We start from the raw sequence: 22,449 nt of genomic DNA, 5'->3' as shown, positions 1-22,449 counted from the left end.
CATACGGCATCCCTCTGTCCTTATGACCCTCACAGCGGATAAGGAAAAACTCCCCAAAAAAACCCCTTTAACAGGGGAAAAAAACGGTAGAAACCTCAGGAAGAACAACTGAGGAGGGATCCCTCTTCCAGGACGGACAGACGTGCAATAGATGTCGTACAGAACAGATCAGCATAACAAATTAACAGTAACCACATGACACAATGAGACAGAGAAAAAGAGAGAGAGAGAGAGATGCAGGTAATGACAGTAGCTTACAACAACATTATTGAAAGTGTTCTTATTGTCTTCTATTAATGCTGAGTAATAGTTTGCTCTGGCATTGCGGAGGCCCCTCTTATAAGTTTTGAGACTGTCTGTCCAGATTAAACGAGATTCTTCCAGTTTGGTTAATCGCCAATTCCTTTCAAATTTTCGCGATATTTGTTTTAACTTATGGGTTTGAGAGTTATACCAAGGAGCGAACTTTCTTTGCTTTTTTAACTTCTTTTTAAGAGGAGCTACAGAGTCAAGTGTTGTTCGCAGCGAGCCTACAGTGCTATCGACGAAATGATCAAAGTCGGTACAGGAAACCTCTGTTACTGAGGGACTTGGTATTGAATTTAATGACGGAGTAATCTTTTCCTTAAATTTTGCGACAGCATTATCTGATAAACATCTAGTATAGTAACTGTTGCTGAGTGGCGTGTAATCGAGTAAAAAGAAATCAAAAGTAATCAGATAATGATCCGATAGCGAGGGATTCTGTGGAAAGACTTTCAGATTATGAATTTCAATTCCATACGTCAGAACTAGATCGAGGGTATGGTTAAAACAGTGAGTGGGTTCATGTACACCCTGACTGAAGCCAATGGAGTCTAATAATGAGATAAACGCGGTAGCCAGGGAGTCATTATCAACGTCGACATGAATGTTAAAATCGCCTACAATAATAACTTTATCTGATTTAAGAACTAAACTGGATAAAAACTCTGAGAATTCAGATACAAATTCAGAATACGGGCCAGGAGCACGGTACACTATAACAAATAAAAGTGGCTGCGAGGTTTTCCAGGTCGGATGTAAAAGACTAAGAACGAGGCTTTCAAATGAATTATAATCTAGTTTAGGTTTAGGGCTGATTAACAGGCTAGAGTTAAAAATGGCTGCAACTCCCCCTCCTCGGCCGCTGCCTCGAGGAATGTGGGTATTATTATGACTGGGAGGAGTGGACTCATTTAGACTAACATATTCATCTGGACACAGCCAGGTTTCAGTGAGACTGAGTAAATCAATATGATTATCTGATATTAATTCGTTTACTAACACTGCTTTAGACGATAGAGACCTGATATTTAACAGTCCGCATTTAATTCTCCTGTTTTGTCTTTCTGTCACAGAAGAGGTTTTAATTTTTATGAGGTTGTTATGCACAACTCCTCTTTGTTTGATTTTAGATTTAAATAATTTAGGTGGTTGGGAGACAGACACCGTTTGTATAAAACTATGAAAACTATGGCTGGGTAACTGAACTAGAAGCTCAGAGAGGCGTATAGGACTGCGACTCTGAGTCCTGGTCAGGGGTTTAAATTACTAATAAAGTTTGCCAGGTTCCTAGAAATGAGAGCAGCTCCATCCAAAGTGGGATGAATGCCGTCTCTCCTAATAAGACCAGGTTTTCCCCAGAAAGTTTGCCAATTATTAACGAAACCCACATCGTTTGTTGGACACCACCTGGACAGCCAGCGATTAAATGATGACATGCGGCTAAACATGTCATCAGTGGTCAGATTTGGGAGGGGTCCAGAGAAAACTACGGAGTCCGACATCGTTTTTGCATATTCACACACCGAGGCAATATTAATTTTAGTGACCTCCGATTAGCGTAACCGGGTGTCATTGACGCCAACGTGAATAACTATCTTACCGAATCTACGTTTAGCTGTAGCCAGCAGTTTTAAATTAGATTCAATGTCGCCCACTCTGGCCCCAGGGATACATTTGACTATGGCCGCTGGTGTTGCTAACTTCACGTTTCTCAGAATAGAGCTGCCAATAACCAGAGTTTTATCCTCAGCGGGTGTGTCGCTGAGTGGGGAAAAGCGGTTGGAAACGTGAACAGGCTGGTGGTGAGCCGTGGGCTTCGGCTTGGAGCTGTGCTTCCGGCGAACCGTAACCCAACCTCCTGGCTGAACGGGAGTTCCCGGAGGACAGTTAGCAGAGGCTAAGGCTATGCTATGTGGCTCCGCACCGGCTAAAGGGGGCTGGCTAACTACCGCAGCTACTGAATGGTTTTCCATGGTGCGGAGCCGCGCTTCTAATTCACTAAGCCTCGCCTCCAACGCAGCAAATATGCTACACTTATTACAATTACCACTGTTGCTAAAGGAGGCAGAGGCATAACTGAACATTTGGCACACCGAGCAAGAGAAAGCAGAGGGAGAAGCCATCGCTAACTTTAAAGCTAATGTAGCTACCAAGGCTAGTAACGTGCAAACAACACCTAAGAGATTAGCGATAAAATCGTAGAAAGGAGGAGAGCTATAAGTGCTTAAACAGAACTAGTGTGGGTTAAGACTTGAAGTAGACGTTAAAGCAACTGAAGTGAGAAAACAGGCTACTAGAATTGACCAGAGCAGTACAGAGACGCTGTCACAGAAACACCGGAAATGACACAACTCGCTTACCGCAATACGTCAGCACGTCAGGCACGAATGTAAAGAAGCATATTAACTCAAATACTGAACGTATGTACAATTTATTTGTTCTATTCTTAAGTAGACTATTTCTTTTATACTACATACTTCTCCTGAACTACTTTAATTTTTCAACATTAGTTACTTTGCAGATTCCAATTATTAATACAAAAAGTAAACTAATGAATTATGTTGTCATATTATGGATTAAGGTACCCAGAAGTATAAGAGGTATAATTGGCTTCACCTTTACCAGCTGCATCATTAGCGATACTCGCACATTAATGCATCACTAATTACGATGCAGTGATAAATTAGTCTAAAATGGGCCATTATGCAGAATGAGTACTTTTACTTTTGGTACCTTAAATATATTTTGATGCTACTACTTTATGTACTTTTACGTTTTCAATACGGGACTTTTACTTGTAACACAGTATTTTTATATAGTTGCAATGGTAATTTAAATAATTAAAAATCAGAGTAGCTTCTTCCATAACTGGTATCATAGTACAATAACAGCTGTTATAAAGAAAACTGAAACTCTATGCTGCGTTCACACTACAAGCAACACAGCAACAGACTACAATTCATTTTCAGTGGAAGCCAGTGACATTAGAGCTACAAACTGATGCCTGACACTTGCCACTGCAGACAGTTGTGCTACAAATGAAAGTTGAGCTGACCTCATCTTTTTTCAGTGCTCCAATGACGCGGTGAAGCATCAACCAATCATATGGTTTGTTTTTAGCTACGATACTGTTATTTAGCTTACTTAGCTGTCACTATGATAGCCCTCTGTGTATTGTAATGCATGATGATGCAATGGGGAACTATGATGTTAAAATGGAGCATAGATTCTGATCATAAGCGGATGTCCAAATACAAACTACAGATGACATTTACTGAAGGTGCTTTTTTGGCAGGTAGCAGACACACACATGCCTGTAGAAACATAACTATGTTAATGAGCGCTTAAACAACACTTTAACAGTGACATGTGATAATGTAGCTGGGCACACAGTTGTTGTAGTGTGAATGCAGCATTATATAAAAGGATCTGGGACCACTGTTACACAACCGTTCATGCATGATGTGCATGTAGTTGGCTAATGATATGCTCCGCAGCTTCTGAGTTAATATGCACACTGGTTGGGGGTCCCTGCACCCCAGCGCTAGAAGATTGCCAGCCTGTTCTTATTCCAAACCAAGATGTCTTTTTCTAAACCTAACCACATGTTTTTTTTGCCTAAACCAAACCAAACACAGTATTGCTTGTGGTGTCCAGAACATCAGCAGCAGACACAGAAGGAGACTTCTGCAATATGTAGACATGAAAGTCCACTGACAAAGTGCAGATATGTGACGACTTGGGATGAGAATGCGTTAGGCTGCTGCTGCAGGAGTATGAGACCAGTGCCCGGAACAGTTGGTGAGAGTCCACCCACACGCATAAAGTGACAGCACTAACTGTTATTATGACACGGCTAATGTTACCACAGTTGTTAAGAAGTCGAATCTTCTTGATTTAAGTGTGAGTTTGTTTGGATCGTTTAACAGCTGCTGCTGTGTTAGCTTGTGCTACCCAGGCAGATGTTGAACTGACTGCTGCCCTGGGAGGACAGTGGCTCTGGGGACAGTCCTTCAGTGCTGTATCTCACCTGTGGAACAGCAGCAACAGAGAGTTTGAGTTGGATAAGTAAGGATGTCAGCTGAGTAGGCAGTCCTTTAATGTGGCCCAGGAGATGTGAGCTGAAACAATACAAGCATATGCAACCCAGACCCCCTCTAAATGTAGTCTAAGCGATAAGATCTCAACACATATTAAAGACTCAATGGGTGTATTTACAGCCATGCTGAGATCTGTTCACTTGGGATGCGATCACCCAAGATGCATGTTAATACCAGGTGTCGACAGGGCATTTCTGTTTTTTGGAGGGGGTTTGATCAATGGTCAGGTTAATTGGTTTAATAAACGCTAAGTGAGCATGGGCTGGAACTACGTAGGTCCAGTGCACGGCACCCATATACAGTGGTGGAAAAAAAGTTTTCGGACACCCTTAAAATTTTACACAATCTCAAATATTATCATGAAATATTTGTGGAAAAATCTTTTTTGTGTTTCAAAAGGTGTGGCTGCATTAGACAGATACAAACAAATACAAATTATATTTTTTTGTTTATTGTTTACAAGAAAAACTAACAAAACTAAATTCTTGACAGTTTCAATATGTCAGTTCTCAACATTGTCGGTATCAAAGTCAACAAATAACAGAGAATGTGTTCAAAACTGAACAAAAAATAAATAAACTATCACATCATCAAATTAATATTTAGTAGTCCTGCCACTGGCACGTAGTAGAGCTCTAATCCTGGCTGGCATGTTCCCCACGAGCCTTTCACACTGTTGAGGGGTAATCTTGTCCCATTCTTCTTGAATTACTGCTTTTAATTCTTCTAAATTCTTTGGTTTATGCTTTGAAACAGACCTTTTGATAATCCACCACAGATTTTCAATGGGGCTCATGTCCGGGGATTGAGCTGGCCACTCTAAGACCTGGATACTGTGCTCCTGCAGCCAAGTTCTACTGGCCTTGGATGTGTGGCAAGGGGCATTATCTTGTTGAAACATCCAGTTTTTACCTCGACAGAACAGTGCACGTGCAGAAGGGAGCATGTGGGTTTTGAGAATGGTACAATACTTGGTAGAGTTCAATGTGCCATCACAGACAGTGAGATGACCAACACAGACAGTGAGATGACCAGCACCAGCACTCATGCATCCCCAAACCATGATACTGCCTCCACCATGCTTGACAGTAGGTACTGTACATGCTGGAGATAATGCTTCGCCTGGCCTTCTGCGTACCCTCACATTAGTAGGAGGAAGATAAAGCTGGATACTGGACTCATCTGACCACAAAATCTTCTTCCAATTCCTGGCTGTCCAGTTCTTGTGTGCCTGGGCCCAACGACGGCAGGCTAACCTCTGTCTCTCATTGATCAGGGACTTCTTGATAGCCTTGTAGGACCTTAAGCCATGATCTAAAAGTCGGCCATGTACAGTGCAGGTGGAACACTGGACACCAGTTTGGTTTGACCACTGCTGCTGAAGCTCCTGTGATGTCATTCGGCAGTTTTGCCTGCACATGCGGATCAGGATGCGGTCATTTCTTGCTGAAGAAACCCTTGGACGCCCAGATCTTGGTTTGTCTTCCAAGCTGTTGGTTCGTCTGTATTTCTGCAGAGTGTATCCAACTGCTGAAGGACTGCATCTGCACTTCCTGGCTATCTGGCGGCAGCTGTACCCTTCCTGGCTGAGAATCTTTATCTTCAGGCGTGTTTCCTGCGTTAGGTTCCTTGTTTTAGCCATTTTTGTGTCTGAAGAACTTTCAAATGTGCTGGCTTTATGTAGACACGAAGCTTGGCAACAAAAGTTGTGTCTTTTAATAAAAAGAACGACCTTCATCACTGGTACCAAAATGACCCAATACTCAAAATTTCTTATGTATTTTTATGGAACCAATCAATTTTAAGTTTTTAATGGCTTTTTTAGGATTTATTTAGTATTTTGGCTGTGACTGTACTAAAAGAAATTGCACTTGAAGACCAAAGAGTGATTCTTAATGCAATATTTCACAAATGTATGGGGTGTCCGAAAACTTTTTTCCACCACTGTATGTGAAGTAACATACCAATGGTTCAATGTGTTTTCTTTGTTCTGTTTTCAGCCCTGTGGGAAATGTAAAATGAGTCACAGTAGTTAACACCCAAATGGAATTCACCAAGGGAAAGATCACATGAAATAAAGTTCATAAATTGGAACAGTCATGTACATCCATATGAAACTGAAATAGGGTGCCACTGATACCAGTTAACAGCTGCTACAGCTGCCATGTTCATATGGGTCTAGCATTGGTTAGTAACAGATGATTGGTGAACTTCACTCCATTTTGAACTTCAAAAACAACAATTTCACAATGAACGCATAAGGGCTGCAATGGAGTCACCATGGAGCACTGTCCCCCTCCTTTCAGCACCCATGTTAAGCAACTGATGGTCACACTGGATGTGCCACACTCCGCAGCTAATTAACAATCTGCAGCAACTGTCTGGTCAATTTATTCTACAAACTTTGACTTAATCTGACTAGAAAACTTCTAAACAAGACAAAATTGAAAACAGATTTAGGGGCTGTACACATGCTGCTTTTTTTTTTGCATCCTCACATTAATTGCTTTCAGTGTAGATGTATGGCAGGTGCACTCAAATGCCAGCACTTATTTTTCAGGATGCACTAGCTGCCCTGCAACAGCCCTGAAATAAACAGTGTTCAACTTTTGGAATGCTGCAACATGCTTTGCATGTTATATGACAGGTAGCAACCAATTACAGCCGGCAGGTATATTTTCCTTCTTACTGAAATATCAGTCTGTGGTAAATATGGAGAAGTTGATCATTTTAGTGCAGGGCTACCCAGAGATTTACATCTGCCCAATTCACACTTAAAAACAGCACCTGAAAGAAGATCAGCTCTGCACTCAGGATTTCAGGTAAGTGGGCTATGATACTGTGCTTGTTGTTAGCAACTTCAGACGCAACCTGTCTCCATGCTGTTGAAAGCTTGCAAAGATTAAGCACAAGAGTCGCACACAGCGCCAAACCTTGCGTTTTCCAGGAAGTTAAAGACACAGCATATGTACAGCCCCATAGGCAGTCCTGTATGAATATACACACACTACCTTTAACAGCAAGCAACACACTTGTGTACAGTATCTACAATATCCTCACCAGCTGATAGTTGAATTGTTACTGTTAGTGATGACCTACTTTCTTTTTGTGTTAACAAACAGGAAATGTATTTTGATTACAGAATACTGAATAGGTCTAGGATTTGTAGATTTTTGTTAGTGCAGGTAGGTATGAATAAATGTAGCTGAGGATACATAGTACTACTGCTTTGTTTTTAGTTTACTCACTGCAGATAGGAGTGTATTGTTGTAGGCTCTTCCAGCTGGATCGGGCTCACTGCTGGTCCAGCTGGTCCACTGGGGTCATGTTGACTGGAAACAGACACAGTGGACATAGATCAACATACTATGTTACAGATGACATTACAGGATTTAGATCAAATTTCTTTGTTAGCTGGGTTATCAAAATGGTTAAATATAATTACAGTTAATTACACCTTGAGTCTTAAACTCACAGTTTTTCAATTATGATACAGTGGGATTTTTTTTTTCACCCCAAATGTCAGCAATTAACTTGGTGAAAACAAAATTTCTATTACTGATATGAATGATGGACAAAACTGACAAAAAAAGGCACAGTAAACCAGAATGATCTCTTAAGAGTGTGCCAAAAAGGCACATTTTCAATTATTAAACTGTTTGAATGCTAAATGGGAGTGTAACTGCTTTCAGATTTGCCTGTGAGGACAACTGTGTGTGAATTTTTGATGGGTACGTGGCCATACATATTACTGATAACCTGGGATATATTTGTTTACAGTGGCAGTTAACACTCACGATCTTCCTTTTTGCAATAAAATTATGATATTTTCCAATTCAGTTTTACATTTCATCCAAAACAGAACTCTGCAAAGATTATCATCCAAAAAGTCCACAATGTCATGGTTTCATGATAGTCTTAAAAAAGTATTGTGTCTCTTCGTTTTCTTTTCAAATCGTTAAGGATACAGTGATGTGAAACATGGCAAACTCAGGTATCAGCAGCAGAAATGAGCACTGGATTCGACAGCTGATCGTACCAATCAGTCACTGATGACATCATACACTCAGCTAATTGAACACAGCGGCACTACAGTTGTCTGCCTGCATTGGCTCAGTTCTCACATCATTTACTTAACAGTATTCAGAATCCTTGATTAACTTCAGGGTTACACACTCACATGCTGCTGTTCTGCAACCCAGAGCTCTGAGCTCTGAGCTCTGAGCTCTCTCTCTCTCTCTCTCTCTCTCTCTTTCTCTCTCTCTTCCACACACACACACACACACACACAGACACACAAGCACAACAGTAGCATCTGTGAAGTCCCTGTTGTTTGGTAACAGGCCTTCTGCTTTCTGCTGCTGGTGGCAATATGGTTTCTGATGAACAGTAATAACATGACATAACAATGATGTTCATAAAGCCTACAGCTAATGTTTTATGGGAGATATAGGCTTATATGCCCCCCAGTTTATGTGTTTGAATCAATATATTGAAGAAGCATTCTGCAAACAGTTCACTGCCAGCACATATTTGCTACACTATCTGATCCAGGCGACTACAGTACTAAAGCATTTTCTGTGGCACCTCAAGGGACTTGGTTAAGGTTATGGATGCCAGTAGTAAATAATCACACACACACACACACACACACACACACACACACACACACACACAAAATGAGTGTGAGACACAGTCTAAAAGGGTAACCTACAAGCCTACATAGAAGCAGCTACTGGATGAACAGCACACATCAGGCAGCAAGATCTGCATACTGTATCTGCTGGAAGAACAGCTGCACAGCTCAAGTGTCAGGAATAGTCTCCCATAACACAGTTAGCTCATATTGCTAACCACAACCCTGCCAGATGTTCAAACAAGGCAATTCCAGCTAGCTCCCTGCTACAACTGATAAAACCAGCATCATATTTAAAGGCTGTGCTATGCAGTGCACACTAGGAGGAGGTGGTAACAAACATGTAAGGATAAAGTAATACAGTATTTACATTCATTCAGTAGAAAGTGTGGTTAACACTCTAAAAGCCTGCTAATGTTGGACTGAGTCTGGATAGTGCATGGATAGTGAGCAGCCAAAACCAAAAACCTCATAACAATTCTATTATGTGATCAATCTGTGAAAAATCACAATTAATAAGCATCCTGGGAAATTCACCTAAAACACATTTCCAAGATATACCCAAAGTAAACGCCTAAGTTCTACGCCCATTTTAACAAGCAGGACTTTCCAGAGGAATGTGTAAAACTTTTGACAGCCCTCCTCCCCACCAGACCCACATGAACTGTCCCCCTTCACTGTGGAAGACGTGAGGCATCAGCTCAGCAGGTTCAAGCTGAGCAAGGTCCCAGGGTCCCGACGGCATCTCAGCAAGGGTGCTGAAGAACTGTTCTCAAGAGCTTTTACCCATCTTTCATTCACTCTTCAGCGAAGCCTACCTCAATGCCACCATACCCTCCATCTGGAAAATGGCTACCATAATCCCTGTCCCCAAGAAGCCACGGCCCACTGAACTCAACCAGAACCGACCTGTTGCCCTAACATCCATAATTAGGAAATGCCTGGAGAAGCTGCTGCTGGACACCCTCCTGCCAGCTGTCAACCCACAACTGGACCCCCTCCAATTCGCCTACAAGGCTAAGAGGGGAACTGAGGATGCTGCATGCCTGCCTGCTGCACCTCCTCCTGCAGCACCTGGATTCCCCAGGCCACTACGCCCGGATATTCTTCGTGGACTTCAGCTCTGCTTTTAACTGCATCCAGAGGCACCTGATGATCCAGAAGCTGCACCACCTCAACATCCCCACCTGACTGATTCACCTCATCCACAACTTCCTCACCAACAGGCAACAAGTAGTACGGCTGGGCTCAACCACATCTCCTCCCCTCACCATCAACACCAGAGCATCGCAGGGCTGCATGCTAAATCCTTTCCTGTACACACTCTACACAAATGACAGCATCCGACACAGCCATTCTCGCCTTCCTCACAGACAACAACTTCATCACTGACTACCACACCACAGTCACACACTTCAGTCAGTGGTGTGAGGACAACTACCTGGACCTCAATGTCAAAAAACAAAAGAGCTGATAGTCAGTCCCCCTTCACCACAGCACCCCTTATCCACTGCGAGGGTCCTAAGGACAGAGGGATGTCGTATGTTGTAAAGCCCTGTGAGGCAAATTGTGATTTGTGATATTGGGCTTTATAAATAAAATTGATTGATTGACTGATTGTCATCCATAACCAAACAGTTGAAACAGTGGATAGTTTTAAATACCTCAGAGTAACATTAGACAACACACTCACCTTTGATCAGCACATCATGGACATTCAGAAAAGAAGCCACCAAAGACTGTCAATCATCCGCAGACTCAAAGGTCTTCATATTGCTCCACATCTACTACTGCTACTTTACCAAAGCATCATTCAGCGAATTCTGTTGTACTGTTCCACCTGCTTTTTCAACATACTCTCTGTCAAGAACCGGACCAAGCTTTCCAAAATAACCAACACTGCTGCAAAAATAATAGGTCTCCCCACACCCAACCTCACTGAACTCAACAACAGGGCCATTACACGCATCTCAATTGCAATAGCACAGGACTCTACACACCCACTTAACACACCCACCCATTGAACATTTAGCCCCACTGCCCTCAGGGCGAAGGTACAGGACTCTGAGGTGCAGGAAGGCCCGCTTTGGAAGAAGGCTGATCCCCTCAGTTATCACGGCCCTTAACAGCAGACCCCGTTAAAGTGTAATAACTGTTTGTGTGTCGTAGTGTTGTTCTTGCTGTGTCTATTTACTGTTCAGTTTTATTGTTGGGTTGTCGGGATGTCGTACTCATCACTGTTGTTGCTGTTATTTTTATGGTTGTTGTGTCAAACAAGTACATTGCTGTGAGAAAGAATTTCCCTTTGGGGACAATAAAAGTCAAATTCTAATTCTAAAACTGGAAGCTGTTTGTGTTCCAATTTTAGTACATGTACATGCATGGTCTTATTTAATATTTACCTTAAGGCAGGGGTACTCAAATACACACACACACATGCAACATTTTTCAATTCTTTTTTTTTTTTTTTTTTCTCCATCACAAAGCTGTTTAATCAGATCACGAGCCAGTATTTCAGTATGTCTGGTTGTTGTGAATTCTTGTGCTTACCCAAGACCCACGCAACTCTGAGTGAGCACTCTGTTGCTTTTTGTTGTTGTGTCTGTGATGGAAAATTCTGGTATTTGACCATATTTAACCTATAGTGTGTTCTGCATGTTTTGTATAAAGTAACTTGCTATGATGTATGATGTGTGTTGCTCATTTAACCCCTACTGTGACAGCAGTGAGAGACACCAAGGTTATGAGCCAGGGAGGCTCAGACACCAAGGTTACGAGCCAGGGAAGCTCAGACACCAAGTGTCCTTGTTAGTCTCAAGAGATGTTGTGTCTTAGGAATGTCAAACCAACCTGGGCTACTGCAGGCGCCACATATTTTGACTATTGATGTGCATGTGTTATGGGAACTATAAAGATAGCAGGGCTAGAGGACATCTAGCCACTCACTCACTGTATGTGTGTGACTCCATTCATGAATGCTTATTAAAAACTCAAGAAAGACAGCCGACGTGTGAAGACTTTTTCTTTAAACTGTTTATTAAATAATTGTTTTGCCAACACAAAATTGCCAACCACGAAGGGACCTCATCTGTGAGCGGATTCTGGAATTCTGGACTGAAGGTGTGAAGACTGTGCGCACAGCAAGAGCCGAGGCTCTTACACCTCAAACTCCCCTACAAAGGAAGCTTGAGAGGAGGGCCTCACGTCTGGAAAACTGGGATTCCCTTCACCGATGGTGGCTGTCAACACCTTGCTGTCTTTCCTGGTGAGTTTTGAGGACTGCACAGGAAAAATCTTTTCCACCTACTGAGATAGGTTGGCAGATGTGCCAGGCACCGTTTCTGGGAAGCTGAGTGCAGGAAAAGTGGTGAGCTCGGTTTAGGTCAGGGACCTTAAGTAGTGTAGGTTAGGAACCTAACACGACACCTGATTATTTCAGCCGTTAAAGGCGGAAGAAGAGGTGGTGAGAAGCTATCTGGGTTAGAAGAGAAGTAGAGACACTTCACAGTGGAACAGGCAGAGTGAGTGAAGCACGTTTTTTTCCCTGTATTTCCTTCATACAAGTCGTGAGTGTTTTCAGGCAAAGGTAAAAAAAAATTCCTTTAAAGAAATAAGTTTGTGAATTTTTTGAGATTGATTTTTGCTTCCACAAATTTGATTTATTTTTAATACAACTAAGAAAACTGAGAGTTTGATTAAAAAGGGATCTGGACAGAGCAAAACCTCAAAGGGGAAAATTAAGCCTGATTATGGCGCTCCCAACATGAGGTTTATGGAGATTAATTATGGAAAGGAGAGCGTGGCTCAGTTAGATCTGTGGATCAACAAGTGTTGTGTTGTTTCCCGAGAACAGGCAGCCTGAGTGTTAAACAGCTTGAGGCTTTAGAGGTGGGGTTGACAGACTTAGAAAGAAGGGGATTAGAAGGGAAGTTTGGAAGTAAGGTCAAGTTCCAGGCATTTTGGTCAGCTTTTAATAGTTGGATGAGGGAAGCCAAGCACAGGCAGGGCCCCAAAGGTTTCCCGGCGCAGTGTTCAAAGCTGGATTCGGACCTCGACTCGGCTCCACCTGAACGACCCCCACCGTATGTTGAACACCACAAACCGGAGGGAGCAGTTGGCCACTCTGAATCAGCGCTGCTTACAGAGACATTCTTCTTCGGCTGTTGAGAAGATTGAAAATGGAGTTCCCTGTTTGTTTAGACTGGGGAAAAATGGTGGCGGTTAAGAAGGATGCAGATGAGACTGTCTCTGCTTATCTATACCACCTGAGACAAGCAGCGATGTAGTATGGTGGACTGACTGAACTTGAAGTTAAGTGGAAAGGGGGGCACAAAGACAATGAACGTTGTTTCAAGTGCGGCAAAAAGGGACATTGGGCAAGAAACTGCTGTAAAGGGGAAACAACAAGAAAAAAGATGGGGCAGATGAGTCAGATTGACTATATGGTGAGAGCATGGGGACGGACGAATCTGGTGACGACACTGGCTTGGAAAATCAACCAATGCTTCAGACACGTGAGAACACTGACATTAACACAAATACAGAAACACACAACATGCACATCATGACTGATGCAGAGTATGAGCTTGTTTCTGATGCAATTCTGCACCTTGAATCTAAACAGAGAGAGAGTGAGCATAGCAATATGCTGGCTGATTTTTCAGCGGAGGCATACAAACAGATGCCTCAGTACACTCTGTCAGTTAAAGGTGTTGAACTCTCTTTCTTGGTGGATTCCGGGGCCACAGAATCAGTCATAGGAAGTTGTGATTTCTTCCAAGTGCTAAACATAAACTGAGTGGGAGATATCAGATAACAGTTGGGGTGGCAGGAGTAGCGATTATTGAAAAATACACTGCTCCGCTAATTTGTTTTGATTCTGGGATGGGAAATCTTTCAAACACTCGTTCTTATATTCCGACAGATGCCCTATCAATCTGATGGGAAGAGACCTCATGTGTATGTCAGGAATTGTTTTGATTTGTACACCTGACGGCATTCAGGTGAGGAGAGTGAATGAAATGAAGGAAAGTTCTGTTTTTTTCCAACACGCTGATGGGCAGTTTGTGTGCGAGTGGAGGATAGATTTCCCTCCCTATGTTTTGCTGCAGCACCCAGAGACACACGCATACTGACGTCACATGCCTGCACTGCACAGCACACATGGTCCCTATTTCACACACTGACCATGATTATGAGGACATCTGGTGCAATACAGGATAGGAAAAGGATAGGTTACAGCTAGATTGGTTTTATTGGAATGACGTTAATTGTGCTGTCTCGGTGAAACTTCCTGATCGATTGTATGAGTTAATTTTGTCACAAAACTCTGATCTACACATCTCACTGGTAAATCCCAACCGCGCAGACCTGGGTCTGTGGATGCGGAAGCTGAACGCCACTCCATGCTGGAAGTTTACAACTGATCCTTGATTTTAATGAGGAAATGAGGGTGTACAAAAAGAAACTAAATTGTGCCATTGAAACTTCCCATTCAGTCGTGTTTGCAGACAAGACTGTTTCTGATACTGACATGTGCATGGTTAAATCCATTGCAGACATCCCAGAGCTACAGCAGGTTCCCACTTATCTCTGGGCCAAAAGTAAACATGATGTTGGTCTGATCAAAAACTGCGAGCCTGTGATAATAACACCTAAATCAGACTACAGACCCTGTCATAATCAATATCCTCTCAGACATGAAGCAGTTGAAGGCATTAAACCTGTGTTTGATGCTCTGTTGAAAGCGGGCGTGATTATTCCATGTCCAGTCTCTCCTGTGGGAATGTCCATATTTCCTGTGGGTATAACACAACCTGCTGGCGAACCTGCGGAGTGGAGATTTGTGCAAGACCTGCAAGCTGTAAATGCTGCTGTGCAGGCCAGGGCGCCTGTGGTCCCAAATCCACATACAATTTTGTCCCAAGTTCCAGCTGATAGCAAATGGTTTTCAGTTGTTTATCTGTCAAATGCTTTTTTCAGTGTTTCAGTACACCCAGACAGTCAATTCTGGTTTGCATTTTGATTTGAAATTTTGCTTTGAGAGATAGTTTGGAAACTCTTGTACTGCCTAAAGGAAGGTTGCAGTGTGTTGATGACATTTTGCTTTGCAAGTGAAACCAGAGAAGGCTGCGTTAAAGACACCCTCACCTTGCTGACTCATTTGGCTGAACCGGGCCATAAAGCCAGCCTGGCAGAACTACAATTTGTTGCAAAAGAGGTCACATTCTTGGGTCATGTGATCTCTCCTGAGGGAAAGACCCTCTCATCCTAGAGCACTGAAGCCATTCAAAAGATCCCAAAACCTGAGACAAAAAAACAGGTCATGTCATTTTTAGGGATGACAGGCTACTGCAGGCAATGGGAACTTAATTATGCTAAAATTGAGGCAGCATTAGCGGCAATTGCTCATGGGAAATGCCTGAAAGCATCTGATCGTGTCATTTGGACTCTTTTGAAATCTTTTGTTGACTTGAAACTTTCTTTGCAAACACCTCCTACTGTTGGACTGCCTGACTGTACACGACCATTTACCCAGACTGTCGATGAAAAGGGTGGGTACATGACTTCTGTACCGTTACAAGAACAGGAGGGAAACAGCAACCTGTAGCTTATTTTTCATCTAAACTTGATAGTGTTGCTGCAGTTGACACACATGACTGTGTGGCTGCGATAATTTCTGCCTGCTCTCCCAAGCCAGATTTGAGAGACACACTGATTGCCAAAGCTGATTTTGAATTCTTTGTTGATGGATCAGCTTCAAGAGACCTCAGCACTGGTAAAAATGTTGCAGGTTTTGCCGTCAAAACACTGCAGGAGACAGTGATCGCATGTCTTTTGTCATCCTCAGATTCAGCTCAAGCGGCTGAATTGGTGGCTCTGACAGAGGCATGTAAATTGGCAGAGGTCAAATCTGTTAACATTTACACAGACAGCAGATATGCTTGGGGTGTGGTTCATGATTTTGGACAAATTTGGAAGAATAGGGATTTCTTAACTTCAATGGGGGAAACTATTGCTCATCATGTGTTGTTGTCTGCTCTTTTGGAAGCTGTGCTGCTGCCAAAACAAATTGCTGTGTGTAAATGTGAAGCTCACACTAACAACACTGACCCCATCTCTCTGGGTCATGCCAGAGCTGATGCAGCTGCAAAAGCAGCCTCAAAGCTGCCATTGTCTTCAGCCTTGCATGCCACCTCACTAACCCCTGCTTCTACTTCCACAGCTGTGGCTATGGCTGAGATAACAGACATGCAGACAATGACAATGGCCTGTCCGGCAGAGAACGCCGTTTGGAAAAAAGCTGGATGTACTGTGGTTGATAAAGTGTGGACAGGCCCTGATGGCCTGCCCTGTCTCCCTCGCTACCCTTTTCATTTATTTGCTAAATTGACACATGGTTTGGACCACCAGTTAAAAACAGTACCAGAGAGGCCAACCAGATTGTGAAGTCAAGCTCAAAGAATTGAGTGGTCGACTGTATCAAAGGCTGCAGTGAGATCGAGTAGTACTAGCATGGAGAGTTTTTTCATATCCAAATTTGACGTCAGGTCATTAACAACCCTGACCAGTGCTGTCTCTGTGCTGTGATTAGCTTGAAAGCCAGACTGGTATTTTTCAAAAATGTTGTGGGCGACCATAAAATCATTTAACTTAAACAAGCTTCTCTAAAATTTTACTTAAAAATGGCATATTGGACACTGGTCTGTAGTTGCAAAGTACCGACGCGAGTTATTCCGTTTCAAATGAGGCTTAATCGTGGCAGTTATAAAAGCAATGGGAAAATGCCCATCTGAAGCAAATAATTTACAATGTTAAGAATGTCTTCATCTAAAAAGCTATAAACTGTTTAAAAAAAAAGAAAGTGGGAATAGGATCTAAAAGGCAAGTTGCTGCTTTTAATTGAGAAACTACTTTTCCAAGCATTTCAGCATCAGCCAGTACAAATTTCTCTAGTGTTTCCTCACATAAAAACAAGGGGTCAGGGAGCTAAAATTCATTGGCTGGGATTGACTTAAATTTGATCTAACTGTTTCTATTTTGCTACTGAAGTGGACTGCGAATTCTTCACATTTTAAGTTGCTTGACATTTATTTATTTTATTTATATTTAAGCGTTTATTTGGAAGGGACAATGCATATTGATGAACATCAGTATAAATACATCTGTAAATATGCTGGAGTTAGCAGAACTGCTAATTTACATCCGTTGTCCCTTGGCAGGTCACAGACTTGCTGTTGGACTTCATAAAAACTGGTTTAATTAAATGATCAGTGGTTGAAAAAAGAATTCTTGGGGTATTGCAGTTGTCAGTGATCATTTGGGAGAAGTGTGCCTGTCTTGCATTTTTAATTGCTTTATTGTAGATAGTGAGTTGATTTCAGAAAATTTGGTAGTTGATCATTAGCTTATTCTTTCTCCATCTTCATTCTGCTATTTGACATTTTTTCTTTAACTGTTTAATTTCTTCGTTTCTCCAGGAGAGTGCTGGATTAGTGGCAATCTTTTTCAGTTTTAGTGGGGCCACTTTATCCAGAGTTGATCTAAGTTTACTGTTAAAACTATCTACAATAAAATCACAAGACCAGGGTAAAAAGTCTGCAGGAGTGTCACTTAAAAGCTGAATAAAATTTGCAGCCTTTCTATGGTTAGATAGTGTTCCCTGACAGTTCGTTCTGGAATATCCTCTTGTATAAAGCCATTTACAGTTTAAAAAAAAAAAAAAAAAAAAAAAAAGACAGACATGATCAGAAATGCCTACATTCACAACTGAAGAAATTTGTGCAGAGAGGCCATGGGTTATTACTAGGTCTAAAGTGTGGCCTCTGTTCAGAACATTAAGAACATTTAAAAACTCCAATGCAAAAGAGTCCGATTGATTGTCTGTGCAGATTAAAATCACCTAGAATAATAACCTTGTTGGGGTTAGTGTGGATGGTTGACAGCATTCCTGAAAAGTCTGAGATAAAAGAGGAGCATCATCAAATGTAATCTGTCTAAAACCAAGTGACACTGAGAAGATGGATGCTGTTCCACCACCCTTTTTACCTGTCCTGGATGAATAAGAAAAACTGTAGATGTGTGGTGAGGCTTTAATGAGTGTAGCTGGTCCATCAGTGTTAAGACAGGGACCTATTGCACAAAACTAGGATAAGGGATTAAGCCGGGATATCTTGGTTATCCTGGCTCAACTTATCCGTGATCCGGTTGCACAAAAGCGGGATAGTGGAAAGCGGGATATGTTATGATATAAGTTACCATGGAGATTTATTCTGTGGAGCTAGCCTGCTCCAGACCAGGCTAAGTTCCAGGATCTATTTAATCTCATCCCTTATCTCAGTCAGCAGTCACCACAGACCACGGAAACCAATAGTTATTCCAGTGCCCACTGCACATTCTTATCACATTCAACCAGACCCACTGTCATTATTTAAACATTTGTGATCATTAATTGCAATCATTTTAGATAAATGATTTTAGATGATTTTGCAATCATTAGATAATTTACAATTTCCTATAGACTATTTATAGAATGCACATCCCATATTAATATAAATACACATCAAAGAGTAACATGATGTTCCTTTATTGAATAAGGATAAATCAAAGCATCAGCTCCTTTCAAAACTGAAGTCACACAGTGACTCTACAAGATAGAAAGCACGGAATCAAAGCATATTATACAACACAAGCATAAATACACATTCAAAGTTCTGTATATGATACACCCCGCATGTCTGCACACTGAAATAAATGCAGGACAAGTCCATACACAACAAATGAACAGACAAATGAATGGATGCAGTAGCCTCACTGCAAGCTTGTATACACACAGTATACAGCACAAACAACATAAGAGGCCAAAACAATTTAAAATGAATTTAAAAAAAAACACAAATTCCTCTGCCAATGCAGGACATATTTAACTGAAATTCATAGCATGTGTTTCTGCCACTGCAGGACATATTTAACTGAAATTTAAAGCATGCATGTTAACTAAAATAATTTAACACATATTGGTCCCTGACCAGCCGACCGCTGTCGTCATCAGGAAGATGGCAGGACTGTCCCACTTTCTGGGCCCTCTCCTTCCTCAGGCAGGCCACATTGTGGAGGACAACACAGGCCACAGTGATGTCACATGCCCTCAAAGGGCTGACCCTTAAGTGGTGAAGACAGTGAAAGCGTGCCTTCAGGAGACCAAAGGTCATTTCAATCTGCTGTGTTTCCTGAGGGTCTGTGTATGGTGTGAGGAGAAAAGGCTGGAAGGCATACCCCCTGTCCCCCAGCAACACACCAGAGAATTCACCTGTCAATACAAAATCTCATCATCACAACCTCATAAATAGAGTGACATTCTTGACACAGCCATGATGTAAAAAGTGGTTATTAACAGAGGTTGTGTGGCTCACCTTGTGATAGGCACTGATAGAGTGTCTATCACAAGGTGGAGTCATGGACTGAGCCGGGCCACTTTGCCACAACATTGCTGATCAGATAGTCAGCATTGCAGACCATCTGAAATTATAAGATGAAGACTATTAAACCAATCAACGCACATCACAAGCAATGCACAGTGTTCATTAATCGACAATAACAAAACGTCATGTTCACCTGAACATTAGTGCTGTGAAAGGATTCATTATTCACAAAATCCCCCTCATGGGCACCTGAGGGGGATTATGTGTGTGTATATATATATATATATAAATATATATATATATATATATATATATATATATATATATATATATTCTTATGATCAATCAGCATACACACACACACACACACACACACACACACACACACACACAACTACATACATATAGAGAAACAGCAGAGGAGCATGGAGCATGAAGAGCAAACATAAGATAAGATAAGATAAGATAAGATAAGATAAGAGGAACTTTATTTATCCCAAAGGGAAATTCAATTAAGTCAGTGAGCTCATCTATTTATCAAAGAGTTATACAGTCTGATGGAGTTACATTTACACAATTTCACTCACATCTGCAGTCAATTTCAGTTACACTTTCAACTGATTCATAATCAGAGTACAACTACGTTTTCGGAGATGTTTATTAACTACTTGGATTGTAATTGATGGTTTCAGCGGAGCAGTGAGTGTGTATTTGTGCAGGTGGTCTGCAATACTTTGTCACGCTTTCTCTAGTTGTTTTATAACTGTGGCGGTGTTGCCTTTCTTTTTGATTTGATCCTTTACCTCTTCATAAGCCTCCATGAGGATTTTTGCCTCCGATGGGGAAAAGTATGCCGCTCTTGCCATGGTGAATCGGTGAATCTGTGATTGATGGCGGGGTCTATTTGAGGAAGCCGCGTGCGTGCACAGATCCAGGATTGGTTTCACCTGGCTTGATGAATCCGTGTCTGCTCACCCTGGCTTGGTCTTTGTGCAACCAATTAAGCCTGGACGCTCTTGTTTTGGATTCGTTGAACCCAGCTCAGTCATTTATCCTGGATGTCTGAATCCTACTTTTGTGCAACGGGCCCCAGGTCTCAGTTAAAAACATACAATCAATATTATTATCTAAAATCAAGTCATTAATAATAAAAGTCTTGTTTAAAAAGAGATCTGACATTTAAAACTGCCATACTCTGGGTCATTGGTACAGGTTTCTTGGTTTAGAAGCTGGTGATATGTGTGTGTACTGAGATCTAAGGTGGTTAAAAAGATTGACCGACTTGCTTTGATCTGTACAGCCACTAGATGTAGGAATGCATAAAAGGTTGTTTAAGTTTACTCCACTGTGAGTCAACCTAGATTTTGTAGGGGACTGAGAATTGATCAGATTGACATACAAAAATGGTCTGTTAGGTCTATTTTCCACATGCACTGGAATGGTGGCCATATTGCAAGACAAATTACAAAGTCCACAGTTAATTGTTGGCCTATTACAAAGAGCAGTGTGAAGTCTAGATAAGTTGTTAGAGGGCCCTGGCTCCACGTGATTAACGGAGGAGGAACATGCAGAACCAACTTGATCGGCACTAGGACCCCGGGGGACGTCAATAGTAGAGGGAGTGGTCAGAAGGTGTGGACGTTGGGGAGACGCTATGGCTGTCTGGGACGTGTGGATGGGGAGCGCTCAGGTGGGCAACACAGTATGAAATGTTTGAGGACAGTAATTTTGCCCCCACCCAATTTGGATGTATGCCATCGTCTTTAAACAGCTATCTGCTCTCCCAGAAGAGATTGAAGCTGTCAATGTAGGAGACACCCTGAGCAGCGCAGGTTGATGACAACCAGGTGTGCAAAGACAGCAGCCTTGACAAATGCCCAACACCGCGGTTGGGGCCGGACACGTAAACACACCTGGCCAAGCTCCTCAGTGAGGAAAACAAGTGCAGAAAGTCACTTTTCAGTAGTTCAGACTGCTGTTTACGGATGTCATTCGTACCAAAGTGTTTAATGACCTTGGTGACGTCTGGTTCGTTAATGAGGATTTCAGTAGCTTTTCCCTCTATTTCGCAGACAGTGGCACCTGGGAAACAATGAGATATTGCTGAATGTGTTTCAGCATTTCTGATGATAGATGATAGAGTGCTGGTGCAGGACATGGGGACATGGAGCTGCCGGTGTAGAGGTTCCACTCATTCGGCTGGAACCCAAACTGGCTCCGGGACCACTAGACTGTGGCTGCAGCGTGGGGGGTCGGCGCTTGGTCCAATGAGAGCTGGGGCCAGTTGGAGACAGAGGAGGCGGGGGGAGATTGGAGCACTCCTTCAGCGGCAGAAACTCCTGCATGTTTAGGATGTTGTACCTGCTGGCCAGCGGGAGGTCCCAAGGTGGAGAGGGGGGAGACGGGCCCTTGGCACTGTGTTTTCCCTTGCGGGCAATAGTCTAGTGCTCCCGGTGACATGGGGTTGAGCTCACCGGAGCCTTATCACCCCCACCGACAGGTGACCGAGTCACGGCTGGAGCGGGAGTACTGTCCGCCGGTCGGGGCTTAGCCCCCAGGAGAGACCATCAGACCTCAGGCTGAGCTGAAACAGCCACACGCTCAGGAAGTCCTGTGATGATGGAGCCGGTCCAGGGAAGAGTAGGATCATTGTCCGTCTCTGGAATGGAGCAGCCATGGGAGTGAGATGGACAGGATGCGTTTCCGTTGAGACAGCCGTAGGAGCCCAGCTAGGTATTTAGCCTGAGCCGTGGTGACACAGGAAAGCTCCAAAATTAGCTTGTCTTTCTTTCTGAGCTCGGCTTTCAGATGAGTGATGCTTGTCTTCAGCTTTGTGACGGACACTCAGGTCCAAACTTAGCCCTCACACATGCAGGTCATAAAAGTCCATAGAAGTGCCCAAAGCTTAACCTAGCCGCTAGGCTAAAAACAAATTTAGCAAGCCGGTAGCAGTTGAGGCCAATCCAGCTGTTGGTCAATTTTACTT

The 22,449-nt window shown here is 42.6% G+C and overlaps 1 protein-coding gene across 9 annotated transcripts in view; it reads right to left on the bottom strand.

Annotated features, from left to right (window-relative positions):
* Positions 1-22,449, bottom strand: part of plekha6 (pleckstrin homology domain containing, family A member 6) — a 371,706-nt gene that overhangs the window by 232,389 nt on the left and 116,868 nt on the right. For all 9 annotated transcript variants that reach the window (XM_049569368.1, XM_049569285.1, XM_049569451.1 and 6 more), the window contains one exon: positions 7,655-7,738. Coding sequence is in view for 6 of the 9 variants with exons in the window: in XM_049569004.1 (XP_049424961.1) it covers positions 7,655-7,738 (84 nt within the window). In the remaining 3 variants the exon portion in view is untranslated. The remainder of the gene's footprint in view (positions 1-7,654; positions 7,739-22,449) is intronic.

This window comes from Epinephelus fuscoguttatus, linkage group LG1 (genome assembly GCF_011397635.1).
Source record: "Epinephelus fuscoguttatus linkage group LG1, E.fuscoguttatus.final_Chr_v1".
In the NCBI taxonomy this organism is placed as follows: domain Eukaryota; kingdom Metazoa; phylum Chordata; class Actinopteri; order Perciformes; family Serranidae; genus Epinephelus; species Epinephelus fuscoguttatus.
This window is presented reverse-complemented; position numbering and strand designations above follow the sequence as displayed.